General features: G+C 35.4%; 1 protein-coding gene across 2 annotated transcripts; it reads left to right on the forward strand.

Moving 5' to 3' along the window:
* The first annotated feature begins 847 nt into the window (after nt 1-847).
* On the forward strand, nt 848-18,429 carry LOC140989555 (dual specificity protein kinase YAK1 homolog). Of its 2 annotated transcripts, none has more exons than XM_073458795.1 (17): nt 848-1,545; nt 4,020-4,219; nt 6,169-6,322; nt 6,406-6,515; nt 6,601-6,670; nt 6,778-6,860; nt 6,928-7,027; nt 7,109-7,149; nt 7,526-7,648; nt 10,290-10,440; nt 11,756-11,870; nt 11,953-12,035; nt 15,377-15,451; nt 15,747-15,821; nt 15,907-16,709; nt 16,976-17,134; nt 18,099-18,429. In XM_073458795.1, the coding sequence occupies exons 1-17, from the start codon at nt 1,348-1,350 to the stop codon at nt 18,382-18,384; spliced, it is 2,826 nt and encodes a 941-aa protein (XP_073314896.1). In that variant the 5' UTR covers nt 848-1,347; the 3' UTR covers nt 18,385-18,429. The 2 variants fall into 2 exon arrangements, with proteins under 2 accessions (XP_073314896.1, XP_073314897.1); XM_073458796.1 differs by having other exon boundaries at nt 6,949-7,027; nt 18,099-18,384.

The following is an 18,429-nucleotide window of genomic DNA, read 5'->3' on the forward strand; positions in this document are numbered from 1 at the left end:
ACTTTCAATTGACGGTGGCCATGATTCGAAAATATTGATCATTCAAAGAGGAATGGAAAATATAAATCAACTCAACCTCCAACAAAGGTAGATGATATAGATCTTTGAAAATTCATGTTAAAAATACATTAAAAAAAAAAAAAAACAGTATGTATGATTGTCTTAGTTTTTTAAATTAAGAGATAGATAAATAAATCTCCAATTTATAAGCTGTTTCTACATTTATTTTTCAAAAGACCATATGTATCTGGATCCATAGGCATCCGGAATTCCGATTTAATATAAAGTTTCGACTTCAAAATCGCTGTAAAAATTAAAATCTTTATCACAAATATATATAAAAAAACAAAAAATAATTTTCAAGAACTAACCGTGGATTGCCTATGATCTCTCGGTCTGATTGCAAGGAAAATGTCCCAAGATTCTCAAATTTAGAAGAGATATATTGTGTGTGTGTTTTTTTTTTAAATGATGATGGAGTCCTTTCAATATACATTGTATTAGCATGCAAACACGCTGGCTAGGTAAATCGTAACTTACATATTTTTTGCGACATGTATAGATATCGTGTTTTTTTAAAAGATGAGATATTGTGTTTTAAGTTCAACTTATTTGGGTTCATATCTCTTTTTGTATGTGACGATGAAACCTTCAATCCATATTGTACATTGACTAAACTCCACAATTAATACATTAACATACAAATCACGTTAATTAAGTAAATCATACTACCGACAAACTTTGTAGACTGCCTATTTTATTAGCGGCTGATGGTTAGCAAATCACGACGAAACTTTTAACGGGTCGAGGTGGCAGGCTTTGACAAAACCCGACTCGTTTTTCACTACTGCTGCTGACAGCGTCTCTTACTTGTTCTCTCTTTCTCTCTCTAAAAAAATAAAATATAATTCTTTTGTTCTTCCCTTCCGTGTCACTAACTCGCATTTCTGAAGAAACTGAATTCAATCCTCATGTTTTCAATTTCAATCGCGATTATCAATTGAGGAATTTTGCTATCTGAATTTTTTCCCCTTTAGTCGCAGCAGTGAGCTCGATCGATCGATTTTATACTCATTCGCGCTGGTTATCTTTTGCATCGCCTGATATTTTTCCTGTTTGATGGATCTTGTTTCCTGATTTTAGGCGAGTGCGATGATTGGGGAATGAGAAATGGGGTTACAGTCTTCTGGATGTTCGCCGATGAATTGATTAAACCTTCTCACTGGTTGGAATCCAGTTTCTGAGCTTTTTCCAGTGTTAATCTGAAGTCAATTCTTTGTATTTTTATTGTAATAGATAGATAAACGCGCTAATAGAGTAGAAGGGAGGGAGGGAGGAGTGGGTGTTATGGATGAGGTCTGTGATGAGACAACTGTAGGGGAATCGCAGCCTCCGGAATTGGAAGGGGATGAAAGTTCGACTTCATCTTCATCCACATCCAGGATGATACCATGGCGTCCGTTGCCGCTGTCCTTCCGTCCTTATTATCCAGCTTTGGGTGTTAAGTTAAAGCCCCAACCTTTACGGGTCGTTGTTAGAAAACCTGTAAGTGTCCCTGCCTGTCATTTTTCTTGAATTTTTGCATGTTTTTGGGGTACCGTCTCGTGAGTGGACCTCCATGTAGGGAATCGCTGATTCTTAGTGTAACTATGTGTTTTATATTCGATCGATCCTATCTGCTCATGTTTAATTACTTCTTCATGATCACAAGTTTATTTTATGTTGATATCACCTGATGTAGAGACCAGAAACTATTACATATGCTGATATGCATGTATTGATACCATGGCGTGCATAAAGAAGTACTGATTCTATCTAAGCATGTGATCTTTTATCCTATCGCGACTTATTCATAAAACACCGAGGACAGGGAAATAGAAAAGGTTATTATCTTATGTGTCTGTTAAGTGCAGGTGGTTGAAAAAAAGCTCTTTTGTCTCTTTGCATGAACAATTGTAGAGATAATCCTTGATTAATATAATTTTCTTTTTACAACGAAGTTCTATTTACGTAGATAAAATTATGTATTCTAGCATTTAGGCTCCATAGACGTTGCGAGTGTGTGATAATTGCTAATTTTGATTAATTGACTATGAAATTGGGAAAAATTAATTTTCAACAGGATATAGATAGTTGTTTAAGATGGTCAAGGTAATTGCCTTGTGCAAATGACCGTAGGGATGCAGAAAGAAGAGTGGTTATAGATAATTGGGAATTCTTTAAAATCTGATAATAGCTATCTGATGACTAAATTATGTAAATTATTTTCATCTTCACAATAATGTTATTTGTTTCATATTATTTTGTGCGTGCGTCATAGATATATATATCTANAAGAATTGCTTACTCATTTACGCGTTAGATAGAACGGCAATTGTCCCAGCTTTCGTCAAATGGCTGAGAAATCCGTAATCTGTATATTGGGGCTTTTGAGTTGAACTCCTCTCTATCTAGATCCTTTTTTGGCCTAAACTTTTGAAAATAATAAATCTTTTCTACATTATTTTTTTAGCTAAGAGTCTTGGATATTATTTTTCTTTACTTGTTTATATAACATCATTACACACAATCACTTCATTGCATGAATCTCATTGAGGTTCAAAACACATTATTTGAATCCTTCACTGCTGGTATCCCATTTTGTTTCGCTATGCATTATTTATTGGATTACTATTATATGTTACCATAAGATATTGTCCTAGTTGATTGAATGTGGCCAAAGGCTAAATCAATGCCACCTTATGATATTCTGTGGACGACGTATCACCGGTTCTTGTCAGAAACAGAGTGGGAGAGGATTTACTGGAGTTCATATTGGAATGAGTTGAGGACAGTGATCACTTTCAGGAAATGTCTTTGACAATGATTTTTCGGGGAAAAGAAATTTTTCCGAATTTTAAAGATGTTTTAAGTGAAAAAGTAACTAAATCGAAGGCCTGGAGATCAGGATCTTTTGGCAATATATTGGGGACGATGTGCCAATTGGACCAGCTGGTTAAGATTTGCTACCGGGATTGAGATTATACTCATTGTCAAGACATTTCTAATAAGAGACAGCTCAGACAATAGTGGTAGGAAAATAAGAGAACTCATTGGAACTTTGGATACTCAGCATGATATGGAATTGATGTACTGCATCTGGAAGCTAGATTGATCGGATGAAATTTGGATTAAATTAATTCTAAATTAACCCCAAAGATATTATTTCTTGTATGGTTTTGTCTCTGGTCTGTGTTGCTTATGTTCTTAATGTGACACAATACATGATGATTTTGGGAACTTAGAGTACTGTTATAAGCTAATCTATCTCTTTGGATCTATATTACTGTTACATTGTTGTCTCATCATTATCATGTGGTGCATTTCTTGTTAACTTGATTTAATTTATCTTTGATTTTCCAAGGGAAGTATGATTTGTGTTGCATCTAATCTTTTGGCATTGCCCTCTCGGCCCCTTTTCTGAGAAATGAGTTAAACTATATTTGCGGAAGTATGGTTTTGATGAACAAAAAATTACTTCATGATGTGCTTCAAGTTGGTGTTGATTTATTAGCAGTGCAGTATATCCGTGAATTAGTTACAAAATATTGTCTGCTGTTCTTTGATGCTTTAAATGTGTAATGTTTTAGTTTTGGCTTCTATTTTACTTTGTTGTCCTCAGATGAATGGTCCTGTTAATGTGTTATGCATGATGTCATACAACAGGAAATTATGCAGAAGATTTAAGAATGGAAACTATCTCAAAGTCATAACAAATTCAATTAGATATTTGAAGTTTGGTTTATTAGTTCCTTTTTGTTAAAGGGGGAAATTAGTCATATTGACTTAAGTGTTACTTTGGAAAGGTAGTATGTGTAGGTTGATATATTTTTCAGAATTTTTCAGAATTGTTAATTCAGATCTTAGGCTTTGTTTATTTGGTTCGTTAGCTTGTTGGACCTTCAGGGTTGATTTAATTGTTGTCTGGAATCTTGGCTTTGACTTGGAGACGTGTGAGTGACATTTGTTCCATTTTGCAGTTGGTTGTCAGGTTGACCAAAGATATTGTTGAAATATACCAAGCATGCAACTCTCAGTTTCGTTATGCAGAGGGATTGAATCCAAAGAGGTTCTTGACATCGCCATCTGAAGGTCTTTTCAATGGTGGCTTTGATAATGCAAACTCAGACCTTATTCTTACCGTGAACTTCGTTCTGATCAATTTAGACTCAGGGAGAAGGTATGTTTCTATCTAGGATTTGCCCTTCTGCTGATTATCATCTACTAGGTGTTTGATTCGTTTAAGGAATTGAGTGGTAGGCAGCACTTTAATCACATGAATGTGAAACCCTGATTCACTTATGATGTATTAAAATCCAACGAGGAACTATGTGGTGCATGCACGCAAACACAAGTATGCCATGGAATATTTTATTTATGATATCACTAGTCATACCTTCAAAAAGGTTGCAAGTGTAACCTTGCTTGTACTATTATACCCTAAAGACATTGACCTCTCTAATCAAATTGTCTCAAGAAATCATTCAGAACATCAGTTTAGATCAATAGTACAATTCCTTTTCTCACTATTTGTTTCCCCTGCTATTTACTTAACAAAATAGTTTCTAAATGTTGTTCCACATGAAAGGTTGAGTGAGAGTACCATGAATGTCTTTAGTTTTGTCTTGATAAGATGTGTCAAGAGTGAAAATCTTAGGGACCCAACCTTCATGGATATGCTGGGGGTTATAGCCCCTTATATTTTGAGTGTGACTAGGAAAGCCAATTGCTTGTTTAGTCCATCTTGAACAGTCATCCTTGTTTTGGCATGGGTCCAATCTAATGATCACAAATTTGAGGTGTTATAGGCGCTCTTAAATTCCAACTCTTGGGAGATTCTTTGTATTCTTATTTTAACAGATAAGCACACAAATAGAGTAGAAGGGAGGGGTGGGTGTTATGGATGAGGTCTGTAATGAGACAACTGTAGGGGAATCACATCCTCCGGAATTGGAAGGGGATGAAAGTTCGACTTCATCTTCATCCACATCCAGGCTGATACCATGGCGTCCTTTGCCGCTTTCCTTCCATGATCCATCCTTATTATCCAGCTTTGGGTAATATCAGATTTTGTAAACTCTATGGTTTTCGTTCATGTCAAGATTATAAAAATTAAGTTGGTGGTGTTTTGTTCAACCGACAATTCTCATTACATGTCCAGCACTTTACACGAACCATTTCAATTGGTCTTCTAAGATCCTACTAGTATCCTAAGCCATTCATAGTAATTTTTTTTTGAAGGATGGGGCAAGAGAAGAGTTGTGAAATATACAATAAAAATTGTGATTTTGGGACATGTCCGTTTATAATTTTTCATTTTAAGAAAATTGATCTAATGTTTGTTTGACAAGATTATTTGTGATGTGACTTAAACTTGAATGTTATTGGCATTATAACCTTCAAAGTAAACAAATCATGTTTTTTCCTCAATTTAAGTATTTTTATCTATTTTTTCTTTTTATCTTCTAATTTTCTTTGCATTCTTTTACCTACAATTCTATTTTAATACCAGTCATCCTTTGCAATACTTATTCATGACAAATTTATTAGTTAAGATAGATAAAGATGAAACATCGTTATTAACAATTCCATAATGAAGAGAAATTCCTCAAACTATTTAGTGTCCAGATGACCTTACTACATGAGATGCTCCTTTTGACAATATTCAAAATATCTTAGGTTCTCGATCATTGTTGAAACAGCAGTTCTATAAGCAGCTCATCACTGTTTGCGCAAGTAGATGTGATTTCAGAAAGAAAACTTCACTTTTTTTTTCTTTTAGAGTACACCGTAATTTACCCAGTTACATGTTAAGAGAAATGTGCGAGAGCAAGAACAAAATGGAAGTGTGTCTTCTTAGTTCTCTGAGGACATGACGAGATTAAATTGATAAAGAGACTTGACATATTTTCTCTCCTTAGACCTACATTCATATGAATTGGGTAAGAGATAGCTTACTTTAGGTTCTTTTTTCTCACTTATCTTTATATCAAATAAAACAGATACTACTTTTTCCTCCTGTTTCCACTTTATCCATTTTACATTCTATTTTCTTCCTTTATCTCAATTCTCAGGAGGAAATATAAGATGCTGGCAAAATAAGTTGTCATCTACTTCTCTAATATGCAGGTACATTGCCAAAGATGTTCTTGGTCATGGAACATTTGGTCAGGTTGCCAAGTGCTGGGTTGCTGAAACGAACAGTTTTGTTGCTGTTAAGATAATTAAAAATTTACCTGCTTACTATCAGCAGGCATTGGTTGAAGTTTCTATTCTAACAACAGTAAAGCCCTTCAATTGGATTTTTTAGTTTTATCTGATTTAAATGCAAAACTCACCTGCAATGTTTTTTTAAATTTTCCACAGTTAAATAAGAAGTTCGATCCTGATGATAACCACCACATTGTTCGAATATACGATTATTTTGTGTTTCAACGTCATTTGTGCATTGCTTTTGAGCTGCTGGACACAAATCTGTAAGTCTTTTACCAAATTATTTAAAGCTCCATCAATATTAATTGCATGTGAATACTTGGTCACAACATTAAACATTTTCTTTAGGTACGAGCTTATAAAGTTGAACCATTTTCGGGGATTGTCATTGAACATTGTGCAGTTATTCTCAAAACAGGTAGTGGATTCCTTTCTTCAGTTTGTTGTTGTTTTGCAAAAAGTTAACCCATGCCACAACCATGCATTTTTTTAATCTGTGCTCTAAATTTGTTCTCTCCCATCCAGATATTGTGTGGATTGGCGTTGATGAAAGATGCTGGCGTGATTCATTGTGATCTGAAGCCAGAAAACATTTTATTATGCACAAGGTGAGCTGCTCCTTGGTGATGTTGGACTGTTTGAAGTGTTTATCATCTTCTGCATCTTCATTCCTAGGGTTTGTTATAAAATTGACAGTGTGAAGCCAGCAGAAATCAAAATCATAGACTTTGGATCAGCCTGTATGGAAGATCGTACTGTTTATTCATATATTCAGGTGACCATTTTCCAGTGTAAAACCTTCAAGTTCTTGATTATGATGAAGTGCATGAGTTTCATTTTTTTGTTTCATTCGCAGAGTAGGTACTATAGATCTCCTGAAGTTCTTCTTGGATATCAGTATCCTAAACATATAAGATCAAATATTTTATTGTTTGAGTCCTATGTTTTGTGCATCAATTTCCCTCAAGCATTTAAGTCTTATGACTCAATACCTTTCATGTCAGAGAAGAATGGTTCAGATGCACCTTCCATTCATGTCTATATGATATTGATCGCTGCATTTCCTTTTTTCTCCTTTGTTATATAGGTGTAATAATTTGATAGATCAGGGGCAAGACACCAATTAATTCTTCCACTCATTTTGAGGAATTGGATCCTCGGGTCATCTTTTTCTTCCCTTTTCTTGTTTTCCATCTTCTTGTTTAAGGATTCTCCTCGCCGAACAGATTTTTTTGTGCTGTAAATCATGCTTTGGGATCTTAACATAGCCCAGGTATACTACAGCGATCGACATGTGGTCATTTGGGTGCATAGTTGCAGAATTATTTCTGGGGCTGCCATTGTTTCCAGGAGCTTCAGAGTTTGATCTTCTGAGGAGGATGATTAAAATACTCGGGTATGGTGCTTTATTTTTTCAAAAGTTTAATTAAATCTTACACCTTTTATTGAATAACTACTGAAATAATTTTCATATCCTGCTACTGGTTGTGCACCTTGACGTTTAAGATAAACACCTTGTGACAAGTGGGTAAAATTCTGGGATTTATGCTCTCAGAGATTCTCATCTGTTCCAGTCCTGCCTCTTTTTCTCATTTTCTCATTTGATGCTTTGAATAATGTGATAAGTGCTGCTTGGAAATAGTATGGTTTAGAGTGTTGGGACAATGTGAGTTGATCGCAGTTTTAGTTTGCTGGTGCTACCAGTTTCTTTTTATTTGAGCAGGTTTTACCGAGTTAAGTCCAGTTATTGAATCCGTATGTGAGAGGGTGTTGGTTATCTTTTATGGTATCTACCAAATAAATTAAGTCGAGTGTTCTAAAATGGAGGTCGATTTGGCCGCCTACCGCCTCGACCGCCCGCTTTTGCATCAGACAGACTCTTTAGGTGGTCCTAAGCTATCCGGCTGGCAAGGCGGTTGGACAGGCGGCAGAGGCGGGTGAGGCAGTCGAGGCGGCGGAGGTGGGCGAGCAGGAAGCCGAGCATTGTAAAAAAAAGACAAGAAGAAGCCATTTGAGCTAGGGTTTCGAGTTTTAAAGAAAAACGAGATACGATATTAACTTTAAAGAGAAAAAAAGAAGAAACGGCAGAGATGTGTAAAGAGAAGACAAGAAGAAGCCATTTGATCTAGGTTTCGAGTTTTAAAGAAAAACGAGATACGATATCAACTTTAAAGAGAAGATAAGAAGAAGCGGCCGAGGCGTGTAAAAAGAAGACAAGAAGAAGCCATTCGATTATCGCATTGCCCATAATAAACGGGCCATGAGTCTTCTATAATGAAGTGTTGAACTTTAGAACAACCCAATAGGTTTGGAATAAAAATGTCATTGCTTAAAAAACTCAATCGCCTAGGCAGCCGAGGTGGCAAGCGGTCAGTGACCGCCCCGCCACCGCCTCTTGTCATTTACAACACTGATTGAGTAAAGTAAAAAATTTACCTGCTTCATGAACCATTTTAGTTTTTAACCTTCTAGCAATCAATAAGAAGATACCGGGTCCTTTGGAAACTACAAGATGCTTAGTCCTGCTTAGATTTACTGACATTTGATTGGAATAACTTGTCGTCAAGTTTCAAAATGGACAGGGTCTAGGAGAAGTACTAGTCTCAATGTAACAAGTTATACCAGTGTTCTAAAATGCTAGGCGGGCGCATAGGCGCTAGGCGGTGACCTACCGCACCGATAAGGTGCTAGGCGGTCAGGCTAGGCGCTTGGGCGTTCCTGGGCACGTCTAGGCGGGCCTGGGCGCTCCTGGGCTGGTCTAGGCGGGCCTGGACACCCTTAAATAGGCCTTATTTGTTTCGAAAAAAATTGTTTGGAGTTTTAATATTTTAAAGCCCAATTAAAAAAATTAAAAGTTGAAAAGAAGCTGTCCTAAATCTAACGCAGCACCAAAGAAATCGAGAAGCCTTATGGGAAATATTTACATCTCCCGTCTTGTGGAGCAGCAGCGATGTCTTTCTTCTACCTCTTTTTTGTTTCGGGTTCTTGCATTTCTTGATATATCTGCCTTTGCTACCTCAAGTACATGAAACAAATTTGAAGACTTTTCATCACTGATTCTGGTACCATTTTATTAAGCAACTTCCTGTGGTTTTATTGTTATCTCAATCTACTTGGAAGAAATCTGAATTTTTCTTATTTTATTGAGACGACAAAATAGATTATATAGGGAATATTTTGAACGCATTTTAAATTTGATGTAATTGTGTTGAAGTTCTAGTATGTGATTTATTATGTTGACACCGTAGAATCCGATTAGCGACGCCTAGTCCCCGCTTAGGTGCTGGTCTGGCGCCCGACTAGCGTCTGGCGAATTTTAAAACCTTGAGTTATACTAAGGTGATTGTGAGTTATTATCATTGCTAATTAATCTTACATGCAAATGAGAGTGACCCAAACGACGATGATCAATCTCGCTGGAATTTCGAAGATGTGCACGAGATATAATTTGTTTTGTTTATTCATCATTTACATGTAGTGATGCCTTATTGAGTCGTACAATAAGTCGCTATATCAAATTTTCATCTTTGAAATGTGAAATTTCACATGTACCAATAATGCAGAATCATAATGTTTTCAATTAATGAGATTAGGAATCTCCATTGGTGAAATAAGTGAAATCGAAAAATTTAGGCTATATAGATTGGTAGATGGGCTGTTTGGGAATAATACCAATGTTTTTCCATAGTGACAGTTCAGTTAAAATAAAGCAGCCTTGACATTAGTTACAAGTTTTCAAGGTAGTTAGAAATGCCCACCGATTTATCAATGTGATATTGAAAGTACTAATGTTCATCTTAACAAATGCTACTAAATAAACTGTGAGTAAACAAATATTATAATTGGCTGCATCCCCTTGTGCACCAGACAAATGATACTTTGCCTACTCTCTTTGAGCAGGTTATATTGTTAAAATGCTTCTTGTTATTTTTTGTTAGAAGCCATAATATGTGGGTAACCTCTGTCTGCAGATCATTCTTTACTTATTTCTTAGAGATCATCTGAATAGCTTGGTCATGTAAATTTGAAATTTGTAGGGGTAAACCTCCAGATTATATCCTACGGAAGGCCAAAAATACCAATAAGTTTTTTAAATTCATGGGGAGCATCAACCACGAGGAAAGTAGCCAGAATCCTAGAAGTCATTGTAGTCTGTACCATGTTTTGACCGAAGAAGAATATGCAATTGTAAGTGCCTCTTCAATATGAAATCATTCTAACTTTATTGTCTACTTACCTTCCGGTGGCGATATAATGATGTAAACCAGTATTTGAACTCTGATGCCTTTTTTTATTTGAAGCTTTTGCCCATATATTTCGCTGTCAAAAAAAATATTATCATGAAAAAGCTCAAAAGTGGAAAATGGAACATGGTCTGGAGAGAAATGTTGCGCTCATTTGTTTATCTATAATTCGGTTATCTATTACAAAATACAATGTTTAAGGATACGGTTATACAAGCGTTAGCAAGAAATGAAACCAGCTACAAAATCCTAATGGTAATTGTTGGCTGAACAAATTGCGCTACTAATTAAGACTATGCACAAGGAAACAAAGTAATAGCTGTCCTACAAACCACTTAGTATTGTATTGCATCTTCTCCTTTAATTTTGGAACATTCACCATTCTTCTTCATTATCAATCAAATCTGCATTCTTATACTAAGGTCACACTTGGTTCGAAGGATGAGATTATTGAATGACTAGTAATAAATTATTAAAAAAATGATTGAGGCCATAAAATAATATTTTGTTTGATATCATTTTTTTGTGGTTAAGATAAATTAAGAATCTTTCCACCTTTTGACCAAATATACATTCTAACATATTATAATTACGACCCTTACCATCATTTGTTTGAGCTTTTTGTTTCTAGGGCAAAAGGCAATTTTGGATAAAATGGAAATGTTTTGAAAAAACATTGTTAATACTTAATACTAGGGGTGGAGGAGGGTGTTTATTTTCCCACACTTAATTCTACATAATCACAAAATTGAATGATTGATTGAGTTTACTAAAAAATGTACCAAACAAATGATAAACCCAAAAGCAACCCACAATCCCACATTATCATGCACACCAAACACCCTAAGAGGTTTACAATATCTTCTTTCTTCAAAACCTAGAAATTCACGATCACGCATTTGTGAAGAACTTTTAGATTCCCATTTTGTTCCTTTTATGTATGCCCAGACTGAAAGGGTTTTTGGTCGTATCAAGCCAATTCTGGCACACACTGATGCCTGAGGTCCATATGCTAATTATTACATAGTAAATTATTTGTTATTTGTTCCGCCATCTGCTCTTATGAAAGTTCTTTATTCATTTATCATTGCAATTCGTATGATATGTTCCGCATATAGCCATATACTAATAGGAGTTCGGAGAAGATAGTCGACTACAGTAACAAAACAAACTTGCTCCTTGTTGCTCTTGTTTAATTTCTCTACTAGTTGGTTTATATTTTATCTTTATCACAATTATTAATGTTCCTTTGGATTTAGAGGGAGTCAAAAAAGCCATCAATTGGGAAGGAGTACTTTAATCACATGAATCTTGAAGCAATCGTAACAAAGTATCCTTATAGAAAGAATTTGGCAGAGGAAGACATTATTAAAGGTCATTTTTCATATTCTATCAGGGAAATGGACTGTGCATGTTTCAATTTATTTTTTTTAGTGAAGTGACTCTGTTCTCGCAGAAAATGGAATGCGGTTAGCACTAATTGATTTTCTGAAGGGGCTTGTTGAGTTTGATCCCGAAAAACGATGGTCTCCCTTGCAGGTGATTGAAACTTTTCTTCCTGTCAATTATTCAAGCACCTCCCATTGTGGTCCACCTGTTGGTTCTTATTTTCGTGACCTTGGTGGTTTTGTGTATTATAGTTATAGCCATTTTTCGTTCTTGCTGGAATTGACTGGAAACATAAAATATTGAATATAACATAGATAGCAATATGTCGATGATTCCTTCTTTCCTTACTATATTTCATTATAATATAGGTATTTTTTCATGGTATTTGTGTGTGACAAGTAACAACTAGAATGAAATGAAATGATCTTGTTCTTGCCTAACTCTTGCATTGACGTAGACAATGTTCTTATGAGAAAAGGACAGGAGAGCAAGACATAGGGAAAGGGCTGTAAATTCCTAAGATCTTTCATATTTCTTTCCATTTTTCCTTGAATTTCTGTTAGTACATTCAATGAGTTATAAAATATGTACAAAATCAACTCTCTCATTTTTCTGTTGGATTGTCTTTCAACATAATCTAAGAAAACATGTTTTCATAGCAGTGATGATTATTAGGACAGTGGAATAAGAGAAAGAAAATGTGGTTAAGTTTATTTGGCAGAACCAAGTGATGTTCTGCGAAGCAGCATATGAACAAACTCTAAGCTTCGTAAATATATCTCAGAACCTAATAGGAAGGAGGCCGATTTATTTCTTGTGTCTCAATCTGAGTTGTGCACACAAACTTGGCATCTGACCTTAGATCCAGTTGCATCAGGAAGCTGAAGTCAACAAAGAATTTTTAAGTTCTAAAATCTCTTATCAGAATTTGGAAATCGTCCTCGTTTATAAAATTTTGAGAAATTGTGAACCTCGTAAGTACTTCCCCTGCCATTCTGGAGGTATCTCAAAATTTTAGTGACGACTTGACATAACAACGCATTATACTTTCCTATGAAGTAAAGTACCTTGGAATCAAAAACTCCATACAAGATCTTTGTCTATGGGATTGGATTGGGAATGTGATTAAAATTAAATGCTGTACCCACTCCCCAAAACTTATGTTGTCCAACCTCATATTCCCCCCCACACTTGAGTCATGCCCACCCACTTGGAACATATTATACATATATTTTTATGACAATATCCATTTGTAAATATGTGTGCGTGTTTGGAATATTTTAAGCTTTATTACCTACACAATATATTACCCCACTACCAATTTTTAAATATATTATTATTTTTTCATATATTATAAACAAAATCTATATTAGCAAGTTTTTCAAATTTATCTTTTTATTTGTTTTATAACCATATCAGTTAGAGACAGAATTGATGGATTCGTGATTCATTTCCATTCCCACTCAGTAGAGAATTTATTCCCGAGTTTATTGTGATTGTAGCATGGGAATAATGTTAGCTGATATACTGAAAATGGCTTGTCTAAATGTTTGGATCATGTATCACTACATGTTTATTTATATGTATGTCTCCACAAAAACATTAGCCCATCTTGTTTGCTCCTGGAAAATAGTCCTTTATGGTTGTCCATGAGTACTGGCAACTTCCTTGGAAATTTGAAACCAACATTTGGGTTCTTCTATTGTCTTATAAATTGGATGAATAGATCTTTCAGTTTTATGAGTTAGGGAAAGAGGTTCTTTGAAAATTTAGTTTCTGTCTCGGATCGTATTGTGGCAGACGAAACACATTCATTTATATGGACTCCAAGAATTCCTGTACAATATTGGACACTGAAAGTGTTTGGTAAAATTTTTAAAATAGATCTTATAAGATAGGAAACAAGTAGGTTACAACTTGTAAGTTTTTATAGAAGTTGAGTCACCTCAACTTATTTTATGAGATCTTATTTTAATATTTTAGAAGACCTAAATATCCCAATTCTAAATATATCCTTTCATCCCCATTTCTGAAAAAACAACTCCACCCAAATATCGCTTCAACCCCAACACTTTCGCCACATCACTGATGGCGGTTATCGCCACCTTTTGAAACCATCCTGCCCCCACCTCCTGTTCTCGAATCCAGAAATCTCTATCAATGGTTTTCACCGCACGCCTTTGAGGCCAACCGATTAAAACCTTCCTACACAATTCCCATCGGCATGAATGTTGAATGTGTATTCCTGGGCTGTGCTGGTGAAGAAGAAACATTCCTGCATAATTCTTGTCAGCAAAATTTTCGTTAGTTCTGAAAATATCTCGAGTGTTGGATCAGGTTAGAAATCTTGGGCATCAAACGATATTCATAGATCTCCATTGAACTTTGGCATAATTGCTTATATATTTTCATTTATTTGTGTAAAAAGATTATTATAATTATCTAGGTTAATTGCATCTAACGTAAATTTCACACCTTCTCGTCTATTCAGAAAAATTCTGTTGAATTGTTTAAAACAAAAAGTTAATTTTGAATGATTAAATTATTTTTATATATTAATTATTTATGAAAAAATAAATATTTATATAATTTTCATAATATCATGTCTTTTTGTGTTAGTCATGATGATAAAAGATTTTACAATGCCAAACATATCAATGTTTTTAAGCTCCATTATATATGTTTTTAAGACATTTTCTTTTTCATATTTATTAAGGGATTTGAGTTATATATGTTGTTAATATGATCGGGGCTTTTGTTTTTTAGTGTGTGGACCACTTGTTCGCTTTTTGTAATTAATAACTTTTAATCATATAATATATTATCGTTTCTATAAAATAAATAAAAGATCTATTTTAAAAATAAAACTTTACTGCTTGTGAGCTCCTAAATCAACTTAATAAGATTTAAGGGTTGATAAGCTGTTTTAAATTAATTTATAGCTAATCTCCTTCTAAATTTCATTTCAGAAACTCTTTTTATTCAATATTTTGCTTAACCTATGTAAATATAGAAGGACAAGATTATTCAATCTTCATCTAAGTCGAAATTATTGGTCTCCGACTTCCCTCATCCCAAACTTTTTGATGAAGTTGTGGCAATTGAAAGAGGAGAATTTTGCTGTGGCATTTGTATAAAATATTTTGAGTGCTGATATCATAGGCAATTATTGGTGCCATATAATGATTGTTTTTAAAAAATAGCTATTTAGTAATTAATGGTTGAAAATATTGTTCAAAAGATTTTTAAAGAAAAACCTTCGAAAGAAGAAGTGAATAGTGAGGAGGCACTGGTGAACACAGCCTTGGATTTTCGCTCCTCCAGAAATTCAAAACGGGAATAAAACCATGATTGATACAAATCTGAATTAGAGTCTATAAAGACTGTGTGGTGCCAAGCATTTGCTAAAGACCTTGTATTTTACCTGAAAATCTTTCAACTTAGCTTGAATTTCATTGCTTCATAGCATTTGATCAATAAAGTTTTTGTAGGCCATAAAGCATCCTTTTGTGACCGGAGAACCTTTCACAGGCCCTTATAAACCTGCTCCAGAGACGCCACACATGGTTAGTGAATTTTATTGAATTGCCTTCTCAATTTCTCTTGTTGGCTTCTGATCAGATATCTGTTCGCCAGAAAAAAATCTAGTTTCTTCTAATTGTAGATTTGTAGTTGAACTTGTCCTTTTACTATGTTGTTTGTGAGAATAGCATTTCCTAGAGTTGGGATTATACTTAATTTGTAATTTTGGTGCATAGCGTACCTTTTTTTGTAACTTTGGTGCATGGCATACCTTTTTCTGCTGTACTGGTCCTTTCCTTTATGGTTGTCTGTAATTGCATTTTTTTTCTTTTTTTCCAGCCTGTTTCTCAAAACGTCAAGGTTTACCATCATCCAGCCGGGGGCCATTGGTTTGCTGCTGGCCTCTCACCCAACGTGAGCATTCAATCTTAATATGTAGTTTTATTTATGAGAATGCCATGGAAATGGAGAGACATCTCGGTAGACCTTTCTCATGCAGATTTCCGGTAGGAAGCAAGCGGCAATGCCAAACAGCCCGTATCACCAAATAATGCCATTCATGCATCCTGGTAGTTATGGTAGTTTGGGAAGCCATGGTAGCTACACGGATGGCTTGGGGCTTGGAAGCAGCTATGGAAGTTATGGAGATGGTGGCAACTTGCATGCATTTAATTCCCCAGCAGGTCCCTCTGGATTGAATATCTATGCACAAAGTGGTATGTCAATCCTGGGGAATAGTCCTGATACAAGGCGCATGATGCAACTATCACAGGGAAATGGGATTGGTTTTAGCCCTGCAAACTTTTTACCAATGTCTCTTGGCTCTAGTCCTTCACAATTTACACCTCCCAGTTCATATAGTCATATTTCAGCTGGTTCACCTGGACATTATGGTCCTCCCTCCCCCGTGAGAAGCAATAGTCATGGATATCCTCTTGGGAAAGTGGCACCTGGCAGCCATTATAGCAGAAGAAAATACTGGGCATATCCTGGAAATGTGCAACATCAAGAAAGTATATCCTCTTCTCTCTGCCAAGGGCAAGTGAATGATCTTAATGCCGATAGTCCATCTGAAGGGAACTCTTCTTCATTTGTTGGCTCGCCATCACATCGACAGCCTAACTTAAGTGCATCAGCATTGAGACTCCCACAAGGAGCGCGGAGTGTGTCCTCTGGTTATTCTAGCAAGCCGTATTCATCAACTCCTAGTACTCATTTACCACCTTCCCAAGTGAGTGGAAACGATGAGTCAGAGTCTCTTAATGTGCTGCCTGATCCTGGAGATTGGGATCCCAATTACAGGTGAGCATACAATTGCAGTAATGCTTCCATTCTACGGGATAATCAACCTAAACAAGATTTATAGTGCATAAGTATCGGCTCTACTTGGTTGTTGCCTGCTTTCTTATATATTATATATTCATCATTTTTACCCATCAATAATTTTTTTAACATACTGCCAAATATTGATGGATGATCAACGTGCATTTTATATTTGTCAACATCTTCTAAACTATAATCATGTAATAGTTCCCATATACTGATTATTATTGCTTTTTTTTTTTCAGTGAAGAACTACTTTTGCAAGAGGATAATTCAGATATGAGCAGCATGACAACTGAATTTATGATGGGGATGCATTTAAATCAACCATTTGTTTCTGCTGATTCATCGAGTGGGGTTGAAAGATTCAAATTCACATCAGATGCAAGTGTGTCTATACAAAGGTCAGATTACTTTCTTGAAATTTATTTTGGCATTTCAAAACAGCCTTCCTTGTCTATCCTTGCATGTATATTAGTCCAATCGTTACTTCTTGGGGTTATGTCTACCAAGGCATCTGTTGGTAAGGTGGACTTGGAATTGTTATTGGAGTAAATGGACTATTTGTTATGTTAGCACTTTTTGGATTTGGGTTTAGAGCATAGTTCGTTTTCAAGTATTTGATTATTCATTTGTTATTCACTGTATTATGGGACTTGAGAAGATGCAAGCTCAACTGTGTAGTCAACAGAAATAATTTAACGAAACTCGTGTTTTGGTTATTATTTATTTGTTGCTGTTATTGGAGTTGTTCAATGAGCATTGACAGTAATTTTGGTCGAATCATCATTGATTGTTGTCAATCCGATTCAGTATAGTGCCTAATATTTGAATGAAGTCCGGTATTTAAGTTTTAGACATATTATTGTTTGATATCAGACGATGGCTCAATCCCTAAATCTCTAAATGAAGTTTGGAATACTTTTCCATAGTTTTCATTTAAAATGGTCGATTGCTATATTTTTTTGTGTGTGTGTTGCTATATTATTGGGCAAGAAAACAATATGGACAGAATTAGTCTTCTTCATAAGCAAATTGTCAATAAAATACTTGCTGTTAAAACTTTATTATGGTAAAATGACCCATATTTCTTCCATTTTAGAAACCTCATAGTCCTACATCATTTCAGATTCTTCACATATTTACAAGGTTCCATTTTTAATTGATGATTAATTTGCTTCATTGTTGATACATCGCATTGTGTATTCCACGATCATTAGTATATATTAACTTTTCGATATCTTATTTCTCAATATTATTTAGCTGTCAGCATTCGACATCAAATTTCCTTCATGTTCTTTTGATCTCTCTCTTGTTGATTATTGAAGCTTGTTTTGACTAAACCCTTTCAGTTCTTACATGATTCAGGAGTGATGGGGCCTTTCAGCCTTTTCCAACTGGAGAACCAGGCAGCAATCCCTCAATGACCCGTCAGGGTCATGTTACAAAGCAGTCACATTTTATGCCTCATTTGGCACAAAATGCTCTTAGTCGTTTTAGGCCGCTGCCAATTCAGCAGCATAACCAAGGGAGATCCGTGCCTTTTCGTGGCAATGAGTGGGGTCATTTAAACGTTCAGACTCCTCAATCCAGCTATCATTCCGGGGGTCCATATTCTCCTGGAAAAAGAAAGGACATAGAATGGGGTAATTGAGTGCATTGAACACTAAACCCCTCTCCAAGGGCGTGCCGCTCAAGG

This window comes from Primulina huaijiensis, chromosome 12, assembly GCF_012295235.1.
Source record: "Primulina huaijiensis isolate GDHJ02 chromosome 12, ASM1229523v2, whole genome shotgun sequence".
NCBI classification, from domain to species: Eukaryota; Viridiplantae; Streptophyta; class Magnoliopsida; order Lamiales; family Gesneriaceae; genus Primulina; species Primulina huaijiensis.

What these genes read in the sequence shown, in the direction of transcription:
- LOC140989555 (XM_073458795.1), top strand. Translation starts at nt 1,348, where the DNA reads ATGGATGAGGTCTGTGATGAGACAACTGTAGGGGAATCGCAGCCTCCG. An exon ending in AGAGGAAGACATTATTAAAG is followed by an intron (nt 11,871 to 11,952) that starts GTCATTTTTCAT and finishes CTGTTCTCGCAG; the next exon opens with AAAATGGAATGCGGTTAGCA. An exon ending in CTGCTGGCCTCTCACCCAAC is followed by an intron (nt 15,822 to 15,906) that starts GTGAGCATTCAA and finishes TTTCTCATGCAG; the next exon opens with ATTTCCGGTAGGAAGCAAGC.